This window comes from Corvus kubaryi, unplaced genomic scaffold (assembly GCF_017639235.1).
Source record: "Corvus kubaryi isolate FWS band 111438036 unplaced genomic scaffold, C.kubaryi_AGA036_p1.0 74, whole genome shotgun sequence".
Lineage (NCBI taxonomy): Eukaryota > Metazoa > Chordata > Aves > Passeriformes > Corvidae > Corvus > Corvus kubaryi.
In genome coordinates, this window is record NW_024582061.1 from 9,881,347 (window position 1) to 9,905,684 (window position 24,338).

General features: G+C 43.8%; 1 protein-coding gene across 4 annotated transcripts in view; it reads left to right on the top strand.

Moving 5' to 3' along the window:
* DENND5B (DENN domain containing 5B) overlaps nt 1-24,338 on the top strand; it is a 104,985-nt gene continuing 80,647 nt past the window's right edge. For 2 of the 4 annotated variants that reach the window (XM_042050623.1, XM_042050622.1), the window contains exon 1: nt 2-162. In XM_042050623.1, coding sequence (XP_041906557.1) covers nt 51-162 — 112 coding nt within the window. In that variant the 5' untranslated portion in view covers nt 2-50. Of the gene's footprint in view, nt 163-24,338 lie in introns of all 4 variants that reach the window. The other 2 variants (XM_042050621.1, XM_042050624.1) reach the window with 2 other exon arrangements.

Below are 24,338 nucleotides of genomic sequence, written 5' to 3' on the forward strand. Positions count from 1 at the left end.
CCGAGCCGCGCTGCTGCCGCAGGGAGCCGCCGCCGGGAGCCGCCGGCGGGATGAGCGGGAGCGGCAACCCCGGGCCCGGCGCGGCGCCCTGCCGCTTCGCCCACTACTTCGTGCTGTGCGGCATCGACGCGGAGAGCGGGCTGGAGCCCGACGAGCTGGCAGGTGAGCGGCGCCGCCGGGAGGCCTCGCCCGCACCGCTGCGGCTCGCCGGGCGCTTGGGATGCGCTGCCTCAAAATGTCTGCTCCCCCCGAGGAGGGGAGGAGGAGGGGTCGCCGCGCCGGTGGGAGCCGCAGGGAGGGGGCCACTTTGAAAGATAAAGCATCCTCCGGAGGGGCTGTTGGAGCATCCCCTCGAGGGCAGCTCCCGCCGGGCGGCGGGGGGCTTTGGCCGCCGGGATGCGCCGTCCCCCGCAGGCCGGGCTCCGCTGACCCGCGGCTCGCCCGGGTCCCTGATGGTGGCGAGGACAGACAGCTCCCGGCGGGTGGGCGCAGCGACCCGGCCGCGGCCAGCGGGGTGCGACTGGCGGGAGAGGGGAGCCCAGGGTTACGGAATGGGAGGGAGCCGAATGACCGAGCTTTCTGCCGGGGCAGATGCATTTTCTTCAGTATCTGCGCTGGAAAGGGGGGGGAGGGGTCTGGGAAGAGCTGAATAAATTAATAGAATCGCATCTTTATTATACTGGTTTATTCAAGTCTTATGCCTATTCAGAAAGAGTCTACCTGCATCCTTCCTTCCTTCCCCCTCCACCCCAAGAATGTTACAGAAAAAAAAGGAACAAAACTATTGCTGTAGGGTCTAACACATTTTCTGAAATGTTTATTTTTGGTGGGTTCATGACTGGATATGAGCTGATTACGTTGGCATAAGGCAGCAGTTCTTCCTCAATGTCACTTTTGTTTATATAAAAGAAACTATTTAAATCAGGTTTTTACATATAAAATTTGATCAACTTCAGGCTTAATAGCAGGGCTTCTTTGCGTGGAAGCTAAGCGTTTCTTCATGGAGTTATGAGTTCGGAAGTGCTTAAGTGCCAATGTTTGCCCATTCCCGTGCGTTCGCACTGCAGGCGAATGAGCTGTGCATGGCTGAAGTTGAAGGCAGCTGTAGCTGCCACAGTGAGCACCTCTGCCTGGTAATAGGATCCTGAGGATGGGGTCCTGGGGGTGGCATCCTAGTGAGGTCTCTGCAGCTATTGCATCAGGAAGTACCTTGCCTCCTGGTTGTGTAAGAGAAAGACATGATGATCTGTATCACTGATCAATGTACACTGGTTGAAGTTCATGTTTTTGTCACTTGTAAAAGGGGTGGATGCACATATCTTTCCAAGGAATGACTTTCCAAGGAACCTTATCTTAAAGCAGGGTAACTAAGTCTCTACCCTTGGCAGTGAGCACACACTGGAGATAGCCCTGGGATCTCCAAGTTGAAGCATTAGCCGAAGGTGCTTTCATCTCTTTGTTTTGTCACAAGTACTAGTGACCACAGTCGTGTATTTTCAGTTTTGCTGCTTTTAGCAGAAAACTCCTGGCTCGTGAGCCACCTCCCAGCTGATGGCATACAGGGTTTAATTTGCATGATATGACCTATTGGGGTTTCAGCTACCTAAACTGAGTCATCTCCAACTCTTGTATCTGAAAATAAACTATTTTTAAAGCTGTGTTGGCTGGTAGGCTGTGCCTTCCCTGATGTACCCAGACTTCCCAAGTTGTCTTTTGCTGATTCTTGCACCATTTCTCAGTGAGGTGCACAAGTATGTTCTTGGGGAGCACGGCTCAAGGACAGCCTGAGTGTGGTGGGTTTGTGCAATGTAGTGCCCCGACTACAGGGCTCATTTTCCATGGTCATTCAGTGGTTTTAGCTGAACTGCTCTGGCAACACTGAGCAGATTTCAAAGCTAAAGGAATCTCCCTCTTCATTTTTCAGTAAAGGAAAGTAATTTTGGCACATCTAGGATATACCTATTTATAAAATAGAGTGCAGCTGTGAGTAACTTCAAAGAGAAATTACCAAAAGTAGTAATTTTTAAAGCAATGTCTTTGTAACTGGTTTAAACTAGGCAAGGTCCAGCAGTATGGTTTGGACATACAAACATTTTTGGTAATGCCAGTTCGGGAGGCATTCTTAATACCTTAGGAGGATTGGGATGTGATAGAGGAAGAAGTGGAGTAATAGAAATATGATGGGACTTAATATTGCCACTGAGCAATGTTATATTTTTAGGGACTCATGACAGGAGCTTTCTGCTATCAGCTGGGAGCTCAGCAGTGGGAAATGCTGGGGAGGAACAGGGAGTGCTGTGAGCCACAAATATAATACAGCCGTGGAAAAATTAACTCTGGTTTGAGATGTAGCTGAGAAAACATTTCTTTTAGAGCTTGGGGAGTACTAATGCCACTGTAGGCAGGCAGTAGTGAGAACCCATCTAGAAATCTGTGTTACAGGTTTCAAAAACCAAGCTACTAGGACTGAATTCATTGTCGGAATGGGTGGGGAGAAAGATGCTTGAGGGAACAGAAAGTCTGTTGTATCACAGGAAACCCACAAATGGCTGTTCTTTCTAAAAATGTTCTTAAAACTCTGTAGAAGTAAATGATCCTGTTCTTTCAGTATTATGTAGAGGGATAGCTACATCTTGCTGTCCTTGTGCTTCAAGAGCTTGTTGAGGTAAGTCGCAAGGCATCAATGAAAAGTTGCTGTGACTTAAGCTGCTGCGCAGATCATCCCCAGTTTAGCCAAAAAAAAGTAATCAAGAGCGTGCCTATCTCCAAACCTGTGAATCCCTTGGCAGCCGGTGTTCACAAAGCGCCGTGCTCGCCCCAGGTCTGCCTGATGGAGCTGTTCTGGGGCTGTGCAGAGGAGCAGGGGAAGGGACAAGAGGAGCTCTGCTGCAGCTCCGGAGGCCCCAGAGCCTCTCCTGTGAACAGAGAAGCAGTAGTTAGAAAATCCTCGAGGGATTTTCAGCTTTCAGATGGACTCGGTGGTGGTGTGCTGAGACACAGGCAGCTCGCCGTGGTACGTGGCGTGCTAAGGAGCTGCCTGTGAGTCAGCTCTGCCGTCATCTGGAGATCCCTGACCTGTGCCCTGCCTTCTCTGGGGACAGCCCGGGGCTCTCCCCTCTGTGGAGGCTTTCCTTGCCCATGGCTTAAGCCCAAAATCTCTTTCCATAAAAAGTGTCTTCAATTAAAAACAACAACAAAAAAAAAGACACCAAAAGATCCTCATCTACTGCATCGGGCATGAAGTGAGATGTTTCAGTCTTTGAAAGCAGGGCAAAGAACTGCTTTTCTAATTTTTCTTGTAGTATTGATAGGTCTGGTCAGAAAATGAAATAAAATCAACATTTATAGCTGTGTAGCATTTTGACATGTTTTTAGGGAAGAGTATTTTGTTTTATAGTTCTTACTCCACTGGATGGATGCTCAGGGCTTAAAATAAGTTTGGTAGATGAGAATTTTCCACCAAGCAAATGGTTCATTTTCCTTAGATTTTTTTTTTTTGTGTTTTGCATGTATGATGTTTTCTGGTACAGATTTTTTTTTTTTTTTGTAGTGACTTGCTCCACAGCTGGCTTTACAGATGGCTGATTTGGGGTTTTTAAGTGAACTAATTCTGAAGAGTTAAAAGCTGTTTACCTATTGCTCAACTTGGTAGTGTATCCAGGCAAACAACAAAATTGCATATAGATTATGATGTTGTCAAAACACTTGTGGCCCTTATCACAAAGCTCTCACTCAAGGATGGAGGGGGAAAAAAACCATTTTTTTTTTCCAGGCTCTTTCCAGGGACTTGAGGAAGGAAAGGAAACTATCTAAGGATTTCTTGGCACTTAATAGTTGGAGTGGTCATAAAAGAAAAGCAGGGTATTTGATTTGAAATGTCTTGAAAAGCATGAAAATTTCAGTATTGGTTTCAGTGCCCTGTTGAACTGCACTGAAGCAGGGTGATGGGAGCTTTTCTGTCATGTTTAGGGCTGATGGAAAATAAAGTTCAGTTCACTTTCCTCTTCATGCCTGGTTCTTTCAGGTAAAGCCATTTTGAGACCGTCAGCCCTGGAATTGCTTGTGCTTGAGTGAATTTGTTATAGTAAATATTTAACATTGCATTTAACAGAAAGACCTAATTCATTAAATTGTTCCTATAATATGTTTTGTCATACTACATGAACTTTATGTGCAGGGCACAAGGTTTCCTGGCTGTAGCAGCTTTTACTATTTGCTTGGGGAGCATGTTAAAAATTGTAGTCTCTTGTTTGAGCATCACAAACTACAATTTAGAAAAATTCAAAATACATATGACTCAATTAAAAAGCAAATGAAATGTATTTTATTGGGGAAGTAATTTAGTGCTCTGGAGGAAAGTAGGGAGAGAATTAAGGATGGGCATTTTGTTCTGAAGTGGAAGGACTGGTCTCCATTGAGGGTGCAGTTTGGAGGAAGAGAAGGTGCAGTAAACCAGCATGGGAGCTGGGGCTTGAAGGACCGTGTTGGATGGTGCCTTCTCCATCTTAGAATGTGAATATTGGTGGAATTGTGGTAGCCTGCTTGCTGTGTGAAAAGATTGATAGGATTTTTATAGGGTTTTTTCCACACAGGAACTGTAAATATTACCTCAAGACTGTGCTTATGATAAGGAGACATTCTAGTTATGGTGTCTTGTCTAGCAAACATATTTTACACTATCTAGTTTGGGCCATTGTGTAAAGATTCAATGTCTTTCTGCTCCATTCAGTGTATACTTGAAAACTATACAGAGCTTCATTCCTTTACTTTAAAGACCAAATCCTTTATTTTAACGGCCAGCAAAGCAGAGAGCGGATGCTAGTCATGCTCACTGAAAATGCTGAGTGTCTTGGGGGAAACGCACATTTCTTCTACCTCATGCTGTTTCCCTACAAATATCCAGATATTGGTAATTAATTTCCCTTCAATGAAACGTTGAAATCCAAACAGGGCATGCTGCAGTCTGGCTAGCTGTGCTTCTTATCTAGTAGGCTCTTATTTTTAGAAAGCCGAAAGACTTTTTCATCCTTGCGTGTGCTTGGCACCTGCGCGCTCACGCCTTGCAGAGCCTCCCCACCGCCTTCACTGTTCTCCTTCGCGCTTCCTCCGTGCCAAGTCTGTGCGCGAAGTGCACTGCCAGAGAACTTGGTGGCATTACTACAGTGATACAACTTCTCGTGTGCGTGGCTTTTCTGAAAATAGGCAATTGGATTTTTTCCTAGTTTGCTGGAAATAGACTAAGAAGTTTCCCTTTACCGAGGAATATCTGAGCAGTTGCGATTCTTGTTCATGACTTACTCAGTTGGCACAAATGAAAAGCAGAAGTTTTGCTTTTCGTTTTTCAGTAAAGTCCAGATTTGCACAAAGCACTTTCAGAGGGATTGTCCAGGTGGATGAGAATGGTGCAAGTAGAGGCAGAGGTGGCTTATGCTGTTCAAGTTAACAAAACTTAACTTGCTCCTCAGAAGCAGCTGAAGTAGATTGCTTAGGATTTCTCGTCTTTGCAGGGCTTGTGGGAGGGATGGAATTCAAGCATTTCTCCAGCCCCCCTTAAGAAGTGGTGCTCAAATGCAGCACTAAATCTTCTGACATTATAGCTGGAAAAAAGCAAGTGTCATGGATTAGGGATTGGATGGAGTGTCTGGCTTATTGAAGTAACTGTCATTTTTTGTGAACTGTCATAATAATAGTGAAATACTGCATTCATTTAGGAAACCTGTTTGATAAAAATCTAAGCCAGGTTAATATTTTGCTCATGTGAAACCAAATCTTATTCTGCATAAATAAAGTGTTGAGTTTCTAGTTAAAGGAATACGGAGATAATCCTTGCTTTGGGGATACCAAAATTGGGTGCTGAAACAGAAATAATGTTTCTGCTCTCTTCTACATCTTTAAAGGTGGTGGCATGGATAGTTGCTGTAATGGTTCATTCTTCACTTTTTTTTTTTTTTTTGGCTATTGGAGAAAACCAGAATTCCACTGTAATACCACAAAGATTTTAATTTTGTTTTTTTAAAAAATCTGAATTATGCATTAAAGACTTCGTTCCTATAGGAGGATTTCTGCAGCCAAAGGAAACAGTGCTTTTTATAAAGAGCTGTCGATATTATTGACAAGTATGATCTCCAGTTACAATAACCTTTAATAAGGAGTAACTCTCTTGCTCGCTTGGGTAACAGAGCATTTGTGGAATTGCTGATGGCTGTGACATATTGCTACGTTTTAGTAATAGCACTTTCATTCTCTATCTGTATATATGCCAGAGAAATGCTGGATTTAAATGCTTGCCCAGTCCTGGTGTGATGATTCTGTTATACAGTTGCCTTCATCTAAGTTTTTTACACTGTATTCCTTTGAAAATAAGGTACTGATTGGGTTGGAAAAACATCATTATTCCTATCAATAGCACTGACTCACTAATGCTAAACCAAAGAGAATTTCTTGTACTTTGCTTGCCAGATAAGCTGCTGTTTTGATTTCCACTTAGAACGACTAAAGCCTCTTGCAGGCTCAGAGGCTGCTTGGCTGCCAGTGGCTGTTGCAGTAGTAGAGAAGAAGAAGGTGTGATAGTGTAGGTGGGGGGCTTTTTCGGTAAGAACCCCAGGAACTGCTCCGTTAATATTGCTAGAGGTAGCCCTTTTCCTTCACACAGTGTAAACTGCAGTGGTAATCAAAGCAATGCCAGGCAGAATGGCTGAGCTGCTGTCCTTTATAAGAACGACCTAAATCCAGCCTAATCTTGTTCCTGCGCATCAGCCTGAAGTCACTGCTGGCCCCATCCTGGCGGCTTAGTGGTGCAGTGGCTCTGGAGAGACGGGGTCCCCGGGCTCACAGCCGCCTGCCTGGGGCACAGAGCTCTGAAAGACAAAGGTGGCACATCCCAGGGAGCGCGGCAGTGCCGGATCAGGCTCGGCATGGCTCTGTGTCTGCAGCGAGGGTATGGACATGGTGGGTGGGAGCCTGAGGTCAAGGTCCCTGCTGCCAGGGTAGAGGCTCCTGTGTCAACGTCCACCTCCACCCTGGTCCCCAGGGTGCTGGAGGATGGTGGCTTCTAGGGGAGGGCAATACCCACCACTCTGCAAACAGAAGAGCAGTACCCATAAATATGTCAGAATTGCTCAGGGCAGTGCGTGACTGTAGTATTGATTTCTCCGCTCAGCTGTTTTCCCATGTCCTCGCCAGAGCCATTTCCCAGTGCTGCAGGAGCTGTTCCAGTGCCCTGACACCCTTCCCACAGCTCGCCTGTGCCAATGCACAGCTCCATGTAGGAATAACTCCAAAATGAGCTGCTTCAGGAGAGGCTGAGCTGCACATAAGCAGCAAGGTTGTCAGGGCTCTCTTGCCTGCCTTCTTTCACCCGCTTGTCATGGACTAATCAAGTTGTCCTTAGTGCCAGCTCGTCCCTAAAACATGCTGGCAAGTGTACAGCCCGCAAAGCCTCTGCGTGGGCTGGCGCTGGATACGTGGCTGGCACACTGCTCCTGCTGCAGTTCTGGTCTGTTGCAATGAGGGCTGGAGTCAAGGAGAAATGTGAATGAAGGGGAAAAAAGCAGTGCGTGCACTTTGATGCTGTTAATGCTGTGGTCTTCGGCTGGTGCTGTTTGATATCAATTAGGACCACTGACATATGTGGAAAGAACATTACAAGTAGCTTGTTCAGGCACCTCTGGTGTGCATGGAGAGGAACTCTGTGGAACATATGAACCTTCATATAGCCCACAATATTTTTTTTTTCTTCTCTTTTTTTATTTTTTCACTATCTACCTCTTAACCAGCAAATAGCAAAAATATATACAGTAGGAAAAATTGCATCGAGGAAAACCAAATTTGGTCAGGAAACAGTAAGCCTTTACTGTGGTGTTTTGATCACATTAGCCATATTGATAATCCCAAAAGTAATTAGGGAAGAAATGGTGATGGGTCATCATAGTAAAAGAAACATACTGAGGAGATGACTAACGCGTGGCAGACTGCTGAGGTGTCAGATACAGGCATGGCTGGAAGAAACTTCTGCTACATTATCGGTATGAAAATATAAACAGCTCCATTTGTGCTTCTTGCTTGGAGTCAAAGATAATTTTTACTCAGCTGTGTGATCATTGTATCTCAGCTGGGGGTTCTCTCATTAGGGTGTCCTAGGCTTGGTGGAGGTGCCTGGCTTGAAAATGTGAAGCCATTCTCCTTTGAGATGTGAGGTTTTGCTTCTACTTCCATATCTACCCAAGCCATGAAAAATAGTATCAAAACATCCAAGAAGATGCTTGAAGAGTGAAATGGAAAGAGTATTCCCATGCTAATACATACTCCATGGTTCGAAGGACTTTGCCAGATCTCAGTGACCTGCTTCAAGTGACAGTATAAAAATTGACTCTTAGTAGAATATAATATTGGAGTGAGGGGCCTGGTTTTGGTGGATCTGTAAAGAAAACTTGTTCTCTCACTGGAGAACAACCTTCACCCTTTCATACAAACATGTCAGCTGTTCTTGGTTTGTGTTCAGAGGCAATGTTAAATATGTCAGTCTTGTAGAGTGAGCACCCCCTTCAACCTGGAGCATGAATTTGACTTTGCTTTACAGTCATTTTAATAATCAAATTGCAGTAATAATTCTGGGATCTAGTAGCACTTTAAAAAAGCTTAGCAAGCTTTATATCAAGCTTCATATGGGGTCAAATCCTGCGTTGAATCTGTGTGAGTGGTAAGTTGCACAGCCTGAAAGCCAGAAGAATCCTCTGTCCACCCCCTTCTTGGTATTCTCTTGTCATGTTAAGGACTAACATGTGGAAGGGTAAGGGGGCTTAATCTGAAGCACCATTCTGTGTAAACAATGACAGGATTAAACAAAAAAAAAAAAGCCAAGCTCAACTGTCATGGGTGTGTAGTGGCTGCTGCTTTTCACGGATGGCTGAAATTATTTGTATAAATTTGCATTTTCCCCTCAGCATCTCTATAAACCTCTGCTCATTTCCATGCAGAGCTATTTTCACGTACAAGCGGATTGGCATGCGGTGGCACGCGATGTGGTGCCATGTGACCTGTGGTCACAGGAACTAGAGTTACAAGGAAAATCAAGTATCACCACGTTTGCTCCTTACATGAGGCTGCCCAGGTGTCAGAGGTGCTTCAGGTCCCTTGTGGCTGAAAGACAAGAGGGCTGAGCTCTTCATATTGAAATGATGAAACCCAGCACTCGCTTATCTGGTAATTCCTCAATGAAATATTGATCAGATTGGCCAAGCAGCCTGCTTTGGACTCACCAGTGTTTGGGATGCAGCTGGAGCCTGCTGGGAGAGGATGCTGCTGTCATGGTCCAAATAGGTATTGCTTACACTGACTTCAGTTCTGCAATCCATGTCCTCACTGAGCTGGAGCCTGCCTGCAGGGTCCAAATCACTTGTTTAAGAGCCCCCCTCTCCTGCTTTTTCTCCAAATTGTTGCCGAGATTAATCCAGTCAGATAGTGTAAATACCTTCTGCTGGGCCCTCTGGTCTCCCCCGAGATGCTCAGGAAAGAGAATTGAGATTTTTTGTTTTAAATTATGAAGTATTTGAGCAAAGAATGCAATATGCAATTGAATAAATATTTGGCTTTTCATTGTTGAGGGAGGGGAGGATTTGCTGATGAGTTAGTTATTGACACAATACTATTTTTCCATCAGCATTCCCTCTTGGTATTCTTGTTTGTTTTATGCTGTGCAATACTCTGACATGAATTTAAAATGAAGAACAATTTTATGCTTAGAAACAAAACACCAGCCCTATTAACACAGACTTTCTCTCAGTTGTGATGCTGGCTGGTGTGGAAAAGATAAAGGGCTGCTGCACTGTTTCTAGAATGGGACTTTTTTGTAATGTAGATGTTGTGCTTTATCACTTTGTTTATTCTTCAAGTATAACCATATGAAAATACACAGCACCAAGTATCTGAGGAAGAATCCCCACTTTTTGTTTAAAAAAAGCCCAAACAAAACAAAAGAATCCAAACAAAACAAACAAAACCACTGAAAACACCCAACCCCCTAATATTTTGTGAGGATATGAAGATTAAATGCTGGTCATGACTCACAGTGCTTGAAAACTGCCAAGTGCTTTGTAAAAATGACTGATGGTAGATGTGTGCAAAGCTGTGAAGGGTGTATTCTGCTGTACATTGTGCCTTGTAGACACTGCAGGAATATTAAGGCCAGGAAGAATGGTATTACAGTGTCTTTAACGCACCCCTTTTGGGGTTGTCAGCCTTTGTCTGTAACTACTGTTGCTATGAATCTGTTAAGGGAGAACATTTATCTCTGGAGATCAGGATAGCAACTATTCAGCATGGATGGGTTAGGTGTTTAGCCTTTTCTCAAGATGATGCTGTTCAAGATAGGTTTCTCTTACAACATATTTGCAAATATGTTAACTCCTTCTGGCTTTAGCGAGTGTGATAGCAGATGTTGTTTGACTCTCTTAATTCAAGCAGGGATACGTAGTCTAGTGTTTCTATCTCAAACTGGGGAATGACCAAGAGTTAAAGAATCCTGGTGTGGGGAATGCTATTAAGTAATCATTTTTTTCCTGTATAAATGTGAACATCTGCATAGGGTGAGGCAGTTGTAGCTGTGGTCTGCTGTTGCACTCAGAAAAAGGAGAATGGTGATGGGAGATGCTAACTTTCAAAATAGCAGTTCTGGGTAATAACTTACTGTCATTTCTATGCCCATGTGTTCATTTTCTCTCTACTTGGAGCTGTCCACAGGGTGGTGAGTTGAGTGGGGAAAGAAAGAACCCTGTTGCAATTTGCTCAACCTAACACACTGTTAAAAAAACAACCAAAGAAAAATACCACTCTAGCTTAATGTGGGCAGAACTTCCCATGAAAACTCTGCCTTAATGAGCTCAGACCCCTCAGCCCTGCTTTGTCCCTGTCAGCAGGTGAGAAAGAGCCAAGGTCCCTGGCGCGGGTGCCCTGGCTGTGACCCAGGAGCTCGGGGCCCCTATTAGTTCAGCTCTTGTGCTTTCGGCGGGAATAAGAATGACAAAACATCTTGTCTGGGGGCCTGGATGTATTCATGCTCCTCGCCTGCAGGTCTGTGTTAGTGCTGGAAGAGCCATTTGTCCAGGAGCCAGGGAGAAAAGGCACAGATTTAGGTCTGTCCCAGAGAATTGCTCAGAGCAGCCATTGCAGTGGAGTGTCCAAGATATAGATCATATGTGATGGTGATAACGATCTGAAGGCTATTTGCAATTCAAAATCTGTATTGGGTTTCAGTTATTGGTTAATATTTTGTCAGCACTTTGTGACAATGACTTCTGTGTCCCAGTGTTGCTTGTGATGCACTGAATAACTCAAAAGGGAAGCTGACGCTAAGCAGGAGACCATCTGTGTTGTTAATAGTGTAGTGTTATCACACTCAAAACTCAGCTTGAGTGATTGATAACATGCTCACACTAGGCTTATTTCCTTTTTATTAAAAAAAAAAAAAGTCAAAATACCAACACCCCAAACGAATCTTATCCTTATCTACCAACTTCTGAGCACACAGGTCAATTTAATTTTGTCAGAGATGGATTGGAAAAGAGGGGGGACTTTTTTTTTTTAAGTCCCTGCAGCTAGAGCAGAGATCCTAATTAACCTTCCAATAGTACAAAGGCTGCAGGAAAAGCAGCAGCACTTTCTAAAGGAAGGGAGGCCCCTCCACGTGGGTATCCTGGCAGGCTAATTGGCAGCCCCAGAGTTTGGATCCAAGCAGAGATCTGAGCAGAGCGTGCATTGCCTCCTGCCCATCTGGTGGGGTGGGGAGTGAAGGTAACTCCTGGTACTGAAGGGGAAGGAAGGAAGGAAGATCGGAGCTAACGGGCCTGTGTGAGCAAAAGGAGCTGCAGATGAGAGGACCACGATTTCTGTCCTGGCATCCTGTTGCATAATTCCTAGTGCTATTCACCCATACCTGTGAAACCCTACAGCTGTGTTAATGTCATCATTCTTAGTCTTTCTTGCTCAGTCTCAGCTCCTAGAGTGTGATAACAGGCAGTGGGAACAAAGCTATGTGTGGCAATAAATAGCAGTTCTAAGATGGTTGTTTTTAGGGTCCAAGTCCTCCCTCAAGCTCAACGAAAGAGTTTGACTGTGTTGGTACTATTGCATCCAGGCATGTCTATGGAAAAACACTTCTGTATTTTTTCAAAATGCACTGAATGGGAGATACAGAAGCAGAATATACTGGGGAAGAGAGTTCTTTACTATCTTTTTCTTTCCTTATCTTCCCCCTTCCTACACTCAAGAACAAAACAGCTCATCCTCATGCTTAATTGTTCTAAAATGCTGTTCTGACCTTTTTGATGATATTGTTAAGAACCATGATGTGTAGTCTGATATATTAAAGTGCTAATGATGCATTAGGAGTCATAAAACTGTATTAAGTGCATTAAATTTTGAGTAACGCCAGTAAAAGGCGCTGCAAGGGATGGCTAATCGCTTTGCATTTATGAGTTGTCTTGGAAGTAAATGACAACATCCAGCTGAATCTGCCCGCTGAAATAGCCTAGAAGGAGACAGCATTGCCTTGCAGTGGAAGGTTGGCAATCCATGCTTGATTAATCTGCTCACACCAAAGTGGCACCACTCCATGCTTCCAGCAAGCTTGTAATAGATGAATGCATTAATGAGCCCCTGGGTAACCGAGACGACGCTCGGGGCCAGGGGATATGGGGAAGGAATAAACATTGCTGACTCAGTTTCTCTTTCTTACATCACATATTTTTTCCAAACTGTGCTTAAGTGATTCCATTTTAAAGTGAGAGTATTAAAGTGCCTTTCTGCTGAACTAACAGTAGCAGAGCTATTTGTGTGGGTTTGACTGGCTGGGTTACTTAGGCCTTTTTGCTTCTCTGAACTTTCTTTACCTGAAAAATGTTATGATCTTCAGATGTGAAAGACTGACTCTTGGTTAGCTGTTGCTAGACCATGCTGAGTCTTTGTACTTTAGAGAGAGGCTGGGATCAAACCTCCCTCGGGGCCAGCCAAGTGATCCACTGAGCCATCATCATCTTTTGTGTGTATTCAATTAACTGATTGGTAAAAATGTGCAGAGGCCTCTGAGGGCTGATGACAATTTGTGGCCCAGAAGGTTTGGAAATTATTCTACCTTTGAGAGAAACAGTTTCAGGAGGCTACTTAGCTTTTGCAGGCTTGATTATCTTTAATTTTCATCGTCTGAATTTTAATAATATATTAATAATAATAATAAGAAAGGAATTGCAGACTTTTGCATTCAGGAACTAAATTTCTGTTTTTCTTTCTTGTAGTGGCTTACTGACAATTGTCTTGCTAATGCATTTAAATTCTACTCCTTAAAAATGTATTAACTGGTTTATTTGTAGGAGGTCATCAGTTTCACAATATTGTATAAAACTGAAACCAAATCCTCCTGTCTGCAGCTGCAGTGTTAAATAGAGCATCATTGTCATGTGGTGAGCATGGCTGTCAAAACACTTCGGTCAAAGTGGGTAACATGAACAGTTCTTCTACATTAAATATTTATAGAAGAAAATGCAAACTCAGAAGGCTGCCAGCAGACAGACATACTGCTTAAATACATTGTTGTGGTGGCGAGGGCATGAATCTTTGCGCTGCAGTGACCTGTTTCTCCTTGCTCATGGGCTCTACGGTGTGCTTTTTCTGCATGTGAACATATATGAAAAGGAACTGGAAATTTAAAGCTTCAAAAGGAAAACAGTAGTTTTGCACAAGTGATTTGCCTGCCAGCGTCCCCCAAAACAGTCTGTTCCGCTACAGCAACCACAGAAGAGCGCAGCACAAGCCTCTCTTGCGTGCCGGGCCTCGAGGGCCAGCACGTCTTTATTTCGGGTCCTCTGGTGCAAACAGGTGGTGAACTACAAGCGGCGAGATGCTGAGGAGAAAACCGTGTAATTAAATCTGGCACTGTAGTATAATAAATCTCCGTTGTATTCTTTGGCTTTCTAGACGCCTTTCGAGCAATACACAATGGCTGTGATTAATCACTGCTGTATTGTCTTAAATAATAAGCTTGAGCCTTTGGATAGGTGACATAATTTAGCTGTAATGAGCGTCAGCTTCGTGTGTTTGATCTCAATGCTTTGAATTTCAGTGTCGTTGTTGCCATGTCCTTGAGAGATTGTTTTATGCTGAAGAAAACCAGTAAAGGGCGGGGGGGGGGGGGATGGATGGGGAGCAATTTTTATGAGGGTGTGAAGAATCTGACCAAACTGTTGCTCTGAGGACACTGACTTTCTTGCTGTCTCTTGTTTTTAGATATGTGAGATGAAAGCAATTTGAATTCTTCATAAACTGGACCCACTGCTATGGAGAGAGATCTTTTCTTTGATAAAAGTATTCCTTGCTGGGAGGCGTCTGCTCAGAGTACCAGTGATGGGTGTTTCCTTTTGTGTGTCAAGATGCACCAAATAGCCATAGCAGGGAAAAGGCTTTTCAGTCCTTTCCACACCATCTCCTTGTTCGTCACCACCTCAGCAGGCTTCTCTGTTGTTTTCTCCCTTGACTGAAGGGAGCAGTTCTTTGATATGAGCTCCTATTTCTTCACATTGCCTGGATTCAGCTGGCAGACAAGAAAAAGCATTGTATTCTCTTCCCTGCAGTACCTGTGAAGAGCTTTCCCCATCTCTGTGCTGTGTATCTGCACAGCTGGGAAGGGAGGGCTGAGAAGCTACAAAGCACATCAGACCTAATTATTCAGCCAGCATAAGGGCCTTTCTTTCCTGCTCGGGATATTCACTTTTGCCTGTGTGGGTAGTTTGACTGACAGAGCGTGCTGATCCCAAAGCCATTGCACTGCGACACATAAATGCTCCAACCCCAAATCCATCCTCTTTTGGGCAGCCTGGCCCAAGGGGGCAGCCCTCACGGCAGGGCTTGTCAGTGGAGGGTCAACGCGGACTCTCCCCTTTGTCATTATTTTTGTGGGGATGGTGGGGAAAGGGATTTAAAATCCCTCACCCTTTCCTATTAAGTCTGACTCATTTTGTCTGGTTTAGCGTTGTGGTAGAAAGAAACATAATGGATTTGTTTGGGTCAGTGCTTCACAATGTGATGGTTGACTTTGATGGGCAATAGGGCCTAGTTTGCCACTCCAGACAAAGGATTTGTAGGTCTTGCAAGCTGCCATCTGTTTCTAAAAGCAAGTTTTTGTGGAGAAGTGATGCAGCTTGCATGCTGAAAAAGTTGGGGTCTATTTCTTGAGAGCTGCTGTGCCCTTATATTTGAGCTTTTAACTTCAAAACTAAACACAGTTTATTAATAGTGGGACTCCTTTTGCCCTTTCTCAGGCAAGCTGAACATCCAAATAACATTAGTGATGTGTTGACGTCTTCTAAAATATTTGTATTTTAGAATGCATGCACTGATCCCCAGAGTGGGTTCTATTGTTTTCTTCAGCCCCCACCCAAACTCTGAAATGCAACATCTGGCTGCATTCAGGTTGTTTGCCTTTGTTCTGCTACATTATATACATAAGCATATAAGACACAGATTGGAGAAGAAATAATGTTCAGCTTTCATTTGATTTTTCTCTTGTGCTGAAGTTTTGTCTTGTGCTGTCTTAAAAACAGCAGAGAAACAGTTGATCACACTCTGCCTCTATAATCCAGACTAGAAATTCCTGCTTTCCTGCAGTGAGTCCACTGCAGAGTCTCTTAAATAAAGTGGCCAGCTGACCTGTAGGGCTTAGACATGCTGACAAATACGGTCTATTTATGTTCTGTGTATTAACCTGACTGTTAATGGATTGTTTCTATGTATAACTGCTGGAGGAACCACAGAGCTGCACAATCCAGGTCTGGAGGGCAGGAAGACATCCTGCTGCAGGACTTAGCAAAAATAATGAGTAAAGCCTCTGCAGTTTCCTTCTGTACAGTTGGAGATGAGCAGGACCTCCAGCACTATAAAGAGGTCCTGGATTGCAATCTGGTCCTGCCCCTTTGTTTAGCCCATTACTCTCCTGGTGCAATCCTTCCTAACACTCTTACGGTGCATTTTTCTTTTTTATTGAGGGGAGTGACTGGTGTGGCTGCTGTAGCTGTGCAGGTACACAGGAGCATCACTGAAAATGAGGCTGAAAGTGCCATGTTGTGACAAGTGAGTTAATATGCTGCTGCTGAATGTCATGTTAAGACTGTGGTGGCAGCCAAAGGAAACTGGCACCTTCCCCTTGCCCCCAAACACAGCAGCCCAAGGCCTGCCTCCGCAGACATCCCGGGCATCTTGTCACTCTCCTGCAAACCAGTGTTTGCCAGCCACTGGCAGAAAGCTGGCAGGCTGCACTGGGACTCATGCTCTCATTGCAGAAGTGCCGTGTTTCTGGCTGTTCCTGGAATTAACCTGTTCTCCAAACTTGCTCCCAGCCCTGGCAAGCGGCATGGTGCTGGGGGCTGATGTGGGAGAGGGGGCTTGCTGGCTTCCCTGCCTTGGCTTTCCTCCCAGCACTGTGCCTGAGCCAGCACTGTGCAGGCAGCAGTGAAAAGAGGAAAAAAAATTTTTTTTGAGGGAATTAAAGGAGTGAAATGACTGTCTTTGATGTGGTGGCCTGGTTCTGTACCGAGCTTTCTGCCAGAAGAGCTGATACCCTGTCCCTCTGCCAAATGTTCCTCTGGAGAGTGGAAAATGCTACTGATAAAGACCTGAGGCCCAGAAAAGTGGCATTCCTGGTCAATAGGATTAATTTAAATGAGGGGGTACCCAGGTCTTATATGAAGATGAGAGCTGATCCATAGTAGGCAGTCTTGGCACAGGCTGCTTCAACTGATTCAGGCTCCTAGATGCTGTATCTGGCCATTTTGTGGAATTTAAATAGTTTGCCAAGGAAGGGCTTGTCAGGTCTGGCCATGTAATCTAGACAGCTTTGGATAGCTGATGCTGGTGATTTTCTTTGTAGACATTGACAATGGTTCAACCATCAAATATATGTCCCAGGGGTGAGCCCATCCAGCTACCTCTAAACTACTTTCAAGCAGCAGAGAAACTTCTGTCTCCTTTTAGGTGCAGCAGTGCCATGGTGTCAAGTCCTATCACCAAATGGGACCCTTGGAAAGATGCTTGAGGAAGCCCATCATTTTCTTGCAGTTAATTTTAAATTTCCAAAGCCGAGACTTTCTTGCCTCTCTTTCACTAAAATACAGGGTGACACAACAAGCTTCACAGAAGTCCAGTCATTAGCTTAAGAGGATCAGATAAAAATTGAAAGGGTTTTGTTTAAGAAAAATTTTCATTGAGTACTTCTAGGTAGCTGTGTTATCATTATACCTAAAATGAGTATTGAGTTTGAGAAGCCAATATGTTCTTTATGGTCCATTTGTGGACTCCAGGTTTCTGGCAATGTGTATATACTGCAGCTTTGGAGCTGTCAAATTTATCGAAGTGGTAGGTGTATGACCCTCAGTATCTTTTTTGTGTAGTCTTTGTCTTTTCCACACCTTAAAAAAAAAGATCAAAAGGGGCGAGTGGCAGGGGATAAACTTCTGAAGAGTGAGGACAAAAATGATGGAATTGTCATTTGTAGAAACAGCAGTTGATGTAGTCAGTTTAGCCAAAGAATCTTTGGCTCTATCAGAGAAGAACTTTTTCTGCTGTACTTAATTGAATTTGCCAAGCTGGAACAAGCCCTGGCATAGCAGTTTCAACCCCTGCCTTTGCTAGTCAGCAGCATTCAGAGCTGCAGAGAAGTGATGAAAAACGCTGAGCAAATGCTATGTGAACTGGAAAGTCAGCACTGAAATGCCTTCTTGACCTGGTGGTGATGGCGGGTCATTTCCTCCTTCTGAATCAGTTTGGGACATTTGGCACATGTCCAGCACACAGAAATTAATTGTGTTCTGCAGGGATTCTCTTCCCTGCAGAGGTCTGTGTGTGCACTCAGCACTGTCCGGGCGGGTGCCTGCACAAGCTGTGCTCTGTAGAGTGCATCTGATCTGATCAAGCCTCTACAGAGAAGGAAAACTCAGATTAGTTGAGAGCTGCAAGAGGAAAGCAGGAGTTTTTACATACCATTACGTAGCAGCCTTACTTTTGTCTAGAAGAATAAGGGTTATAGTGGAGGAGCCTAAATCCTGAATTTAAGTCCTGATGTGGCATTGACTGTAGGTCCCGAGGAGCTTTATGTTCTGTCATTCCTGCAGTCTGCTGGAAAAAAAGTGTTATTTGTAGAGGCAATGAAGCGTTGGCTATGAAAGCTGCAGTCATTTACACATACAGCTGGGTGGTTCTGAGCCAGTTCAGTGATGAGTAGTCCCAGCCTGCCTAGTGAGACAGTGGGGAGCTAACATCCTACCAAATTCGTTGTTGCTTGAATCGGGAAGAAGAGGAGTGGTGTGTAAATGAATGCCTTCCATTTGAGTTCATTTGGATGTAGGAGCTGCTGTTTTTGTTTGATAAACTTGATAAACCTCATCTGCTGTAACAGTGATTTCAATTGGAGGAAGATAAATTGAGGTGGAGAAGGAAATTGGAGGGCACAGGCTCAAGCCTGAGCAGGAAGGTTGTTTTAATAACCTTGTCAAATGCATGTTGCTTTGGTTCAGGGTAAATGCCAATTCTTCAAAGTTCTTAAGGTAAAAGAGGCAGAGACCTCAATTCTTTGGGTATATTTAAATATGATATTTGAATATATTTGAGATGCCTCTGAAAAGCAAGCCCAGTTTCAACCAACCAAGCAAGACAGGAGACTGTGTCACTTCCTTGAGAAAACAGGCAGACTCTGTGCTGGGTTTGTGTTCCCAGTCCTGCAATGAGAGCTTTCTGTTTGTGCTATCCAAAATGCTGATTAGTAAGATGTCCTGACAAGAAGGAGGACTTTAATGCAATAAGAGGAAGAGTGATGTAGGAGGAAGAATGATGTAGTTTATCCGTGGTCATGGGTGTGCTCCTGTGGGTGTGTGAGATTCTTGCCCTGGATTAAGGGCAATGGTGTGTGCTTCTGTTGGACCCAGAGGAAGTGACTTTCAAATGCATTGAATTGTGTTGGGTGTGTGTGTGAGAAAAATAGAAGGCAATGAACAAAAATATTTTTCTAATGTAAGGTAAATTTCACTTTTATTTGATACACTGAACTAAAATAGCCCAGATATAAAATGAGGTTAAAGTGCACACCAAAGCTGGAATACAGACTACTGTTTGGAAAAGCTAAATTGCAGAAATTTGTAGAGAACAAAAAGTCTGTAGCCTAAGAAGTAAGCAAAACCAGTAAGAGACCTGATGGCTTTTTTAGGTTATAAGGCAAGAAAGATTATCAAACAGAAGTGATGATTTAGGGGTGCTGAAAGTCAAAGCAAAGATGCACAATGCCTGGGAGGCTGCGGGCGGTGGCGCCTGTTCTTTCCTCAGATCAGTGGGGAACTCTGTGTGTGTGTGTGTGTATGTGTACAGATGCATGTGTGGGTCAAGTTACTCTTTCCCATCACAGAAGAACCCCAGGTAACCTGGTTTGTTAGAAAAGAGAGTTTCTGCAGGCTCACAGCTCTCTGAGACCCTTTTCTACTCACTAGATTTCAATTCACTGGATATTTCTGATTGTCCTAAATGAGAGACAAGAACCTCAATGGTTCAGCTGGCCAACAAGGAAGGCTTCAAGAATTCTGGAAGCTTGATGGCTTCTTGTGCGCATTTTTTCTGCACCAGATCAGAGAACTGTCGTAATCTTTTGCATAAGGTGTCCACTCAGTGATCTGAGTGAAGGAGCTGGCTTCGTTTGGTGCCAGGGCTCTTGCAGATGAGGAATGTGCAGTGGTGCTTTTTTTTTTTTGTGCCAGATGAAAACCAATTCTAGTGCTTTTTGAAGAGCCTCATTGTTCCACAGGTCTTATTGTTCCACCAGGAGTGATCTTCTAAATCTCTCCAAACTTTTTACTTATGCTAACAGGAGGAATTTTGACATTGTGTTCCTTCACTCTGTCCCTCAGTTCACTAACAGAAAGTTGTGGAAACGTGAAACAAGAAAGCAATATTTTTGTGTGTGTGTGTCTGTGTATGTTCATGAAAAATCAAGATAATGTTCTTAACTTTCTTAAGGCTCTGAATATAAAATCCATATTTCAAAATCTGTGAGGTAAGAAGTAAAAAGACATAAATGGGAAGTGCTTTTGATAAATGTTTCTAAGAGGATTTGTTGAGATTGATGACATATAGGGATTACCTCATATATATATATGTATATTTGTACTACAAGATGAACTAATGTTAAACCTCTGACAGACAAAATCACAGTATTTCTTGAATGGGTACAGCATTTACATTTTTCTTGTGATATGGCTCTGATGTGGAGTCATTTCCTCAAGCTTATCCAGAAAACTGTGGAAGCATGAGCTCACTCACATCCAAGTTCAGTAAAATGTTCAGTGAAATTAGAAGCAACTCATGGCTGACAGCAGTCTTTTTTCCTTTCCCTTTGAAGCTTCCAAGCAGGTAGCATGTTGTCAGCCAAAGGTGGTGGTTTTCAGGGCTGCACCATCTTTGTCACTACATTGCAGATACCACATAGTTCAGCAAGGTGATGGGTGGCTTCTGAAACAGGCTGCAGAAGCTGTCCTGCAGTTGGGTCAGTGAGTGAGGACGGAGTTGGCCGTTTCAGGGCAGTGGTGATGGTTACTGCAGCACTGACAAAGCACTGGCTGCAGGAACAGCAGAGTTGCAACTGTTCGTGACAGATTCTAGGGAGATATGTGACATGATTGTGACTGTCCTGTCTCACAGGTGACACTTAACTGCACAAGAAGACTTAGCCAAACTATCATGCTGAAAATCTCATGAGGAGCACGGAACAGATTTGACAGTTTTCAAAACCTTTGTCTGTTCACTGGTGTCTGAAATTCTTTCCTTCAAAAACAATTTTCAAAAGAAATTTTCTTCTTCTCCAATCTTAGGCTCTTGTATTGGAGTGTTAACAAAAAGGAGGGGTTTATCTCAGGGTCTCTAAGCCTGTTTTGCAAAGAGAGATGTGGTGGAAGAGGCTTCCAAGGACTTGCTCTGACAGTAGATACCCTTCAGAAGAGATGTCTGCTGTGTGAACTTTGTCTTCACAATACTTAACCGAGAAAGGTCTTACACTCTCTTTGCCTTCTCTCTTACCTTTCTACATGTCCAAAGAAAAGCAGTTTCCTTATTGAAACATGCCAGTTTAATGCAAGACAGCTAATCCTAGTTGTGACCATATGTTGTATTACTGGGTTAAATTCTGTTGGAAGGCTGAATTAAAAACTAAGATGTCTCACTCAGGCAATCCCACATGTTTATTAAGAAGCTTGAGCTACAGATGCTGTTCTGTGCTGCGTATCAATGTCTGTGTAGATTGCCAAAGAGTCAGCCTAATGCCAGGGATGATTCAGAGTGCTTTCTGTTAGCCCTTAACGGTGGTTAACTCTTATGTGGGAATTCCTGTCCTGGTCAGGTGTAATGTCCATCTTGTCTAATAGCTGGTATATGCTGTTGCTGTGGAGTATGATTCATGGACAGTGTTATGAAATAACTCTCCTGCAGGGAGCACATCTTCATGGTTACCCTTTGGAAAGGATGATTTACATACTGAAATAGTAGGGAGCTTGTGTGTGTGCACGTGCATGCTTCTGCTGAGCTCAGTGTGCTGTGACGGGCAGACATGGGCAATGGCTTTTTCATCCTCTACTTATATCAAAGCGAGTTTTTGTTTTGCTGTCTTCTGTGCACTCAGAATTCTTCTCTTCATGATTACCCCCAGCACGTGAAATAATTCAGGTGATGGCTGTATGACTTTTTTCAGTTTGTTTGATGGATGGGATTTATCCCCATCACTGTATTACCTCTCTATTGCAACTTTTAACCTTATTTTGGAAAGTGGTTTAGTCAGTTTAGAGGGGGAGGGAAGCAACATAGCTTGTGATGATATTTTTAGAAGTGAGAGAGAGGAGAACATAATTATTTGGATTGCTTCCTTGAGGCTGCCAGATCGACTTTCTGAAGACTCCCAAAGCAGGCAGATTTGGCATTTTTGAAGAATATGCTTACTGCTCTTTTACACAATATTAGGAAACTCTTCCAGCTCAGGAAGATGCTGGACCTCTCCAGTAGTCTTAATAAACTGCAGCAACAGTGTGTGCATTGCCCCGAAAGGGAGTTGGTGTACCCTGCCCTCTTGGAAACCTGTCTCAAGTGGTACAGCAGCCTCTCAGTGCATGATTACTCATGCTTAACAAGCCATGGTCCTTCAAACAAAGTCAAGAATATGAAGAAATAAAATATTAAGCTGATTGAAGTTCAGCACAATCATTGCATTAATCAAAACTGCCCTGCTCTACAAAACCAGCTGAAACAAAGTAATGGACTCATCAGTATGGATTTCATTCACTTCCAAATGATTCCATCAATACTTCGATTTTTGATATATTCATTTTATCCAGTTCATTTGTTACACAGCTTTTCTCACTGGACAGTCTCAGTCCTTTACAGGAAGCAACTTGGTATGGCAAAACTTAGTTTTTATCAGTGGTTTTTTACAGGTCTGCCAATGAAGTATACATGTGGTTATTTATAGACCTCCAGTTTGGGCTTGCTTATAGAATTCCTCGTAGGGTCCCCAGAATCCTTCTAGGAAGGGCAAAAAGAGCCTCTAGGTCCCATATTAATTTGCAGTTTTATGTTGTGGTTGGCTGAGGGTTCTGCAGATCTTCACCTCTGAGCACCTTGGAAGAGGGGCACAGGCTCACAAAGGCTTGGCAGGGCTCCCTTTCAGAGTCCTGTTCCCAGGCTGTGTGCTCTTCCCTGCCTTTCCCTTCTCCTTTCTAGGCAGTATTCCTGAGCTGCCCCTCAAGAGGAGTAGTGATACTAGAATGCTGCCTCCTCATCAGAATTGGTGCTCAGTATCTGTGGGATCGAGGAAGCAGAAAGTCCTCTTGCTAAAACTTTCCTCACAAAGGGGATATGAAGTACTTTGGCTATTTAAGGAAAATTTAAGGTCCCACTGTCTGTGATGGTTGCCTACAGCAAGTCTCTTGTGGGAAATCTCTTCGGAAGTTGTATGAGCACATGGCGTGGCTGGGACTGGATGCTGTGTATGATTTCTGAGTAGCAGCTCCTGGCCCAGTCATCACTGATGAGAAGATTAAATATCCTTACAGTGTAAAACACAATTTGATGTCTTTTGATATCTTTTCAATGTCATCCTGTAGTTTGTTTTCCAAGGCTTCAGCTTACAAGGACAAACCTTTTGGTTGTGTTGCAAGGCCAGTAGTGGCTCTAAGGGGCTGTGTGAAGGAGTGCATTATTCTAGGGAAGGAGCCAGGTCACTGCTTTGCTGTGTCTTGGAGAACTGCAGTATCTGGCTGAATAAAAGGCTTTTGCAGGTTGTGTAAGTATTTGGTAGGGCATGGCACAAGGTAATGCAGCACATTGTGAAATATTAATGTAGAACTTAAAATCTTGCTTTGAAAACTTGTTAAACTTTAATTACAACAAACATGCCTGAGCCACCACATTAAAATGTTAGAATTTGATGTTCAGTGTGTGAGTTCAAGCAGGTGAAGATCATCCTGAAATATGCATGTGAACAGGATTCCCCCTGCCCTTCCTCTTCAGAATAGTAGGAAGGAAGCATCAGAAAGTAAAGTGTGACATCAGCAGTGCCAGTTACAGCAACATGCGTGGACTTAAGTCACCAGGTTCATATCTATAAAAGAGCTCGCCTCCAGGAAGTAAAAAGCAATTGTTCATTACCTTCTCCTTAATGGGGCTCATAAATCTCTGTGTCCTAAGGAAAGCTGCAGAGCTCAAGAGGAACCTTAGTTCTGTAATGCAGTTACAGGTTCAACATGAGATTGAAGTCCCTGTCCACACTCCCAGGATTTGTCCCTGTGTTTTATCCAGCTGTGGATTGGGCCAGGTATTTCACCTGACAACGTTGAGCTCATCCCAGTGAGATGAGTAGTGTCACCAGGGAACTGTGGAAGTATAGTCACTTTTACAGGTCCTGTCTGTGGCCATTTTACAAGCTTTCTGGCTTAGCCAGGCACGATGTTTTTCCTTTCCTAAAGTGTTGTCAATGGCATGGCATCATTTGAAGTACTCCTTAATCCTTAATGACGGACTGTGAGTAGTGATTGTCTTGGCAATGCTTTGGAGCACCCCATTTGCAGCTGGGTGATCCATACGGAGAACTCAAGCACTGTTCATACATCTCTAAGAGGCCTTTTGTTCTTGGTTACAGCAATTATTCAATAATGAATAAATTTTTTTAAACGAAAATGTCCCCAGCTCAGTCACAGGGATGGCTGTTCTAAAGCAGTGAAGAGCCTCAGGCTCTTCAGGTGCAAGGTTCTCTCACTGTAGTAGTTGCCTTGGTATAA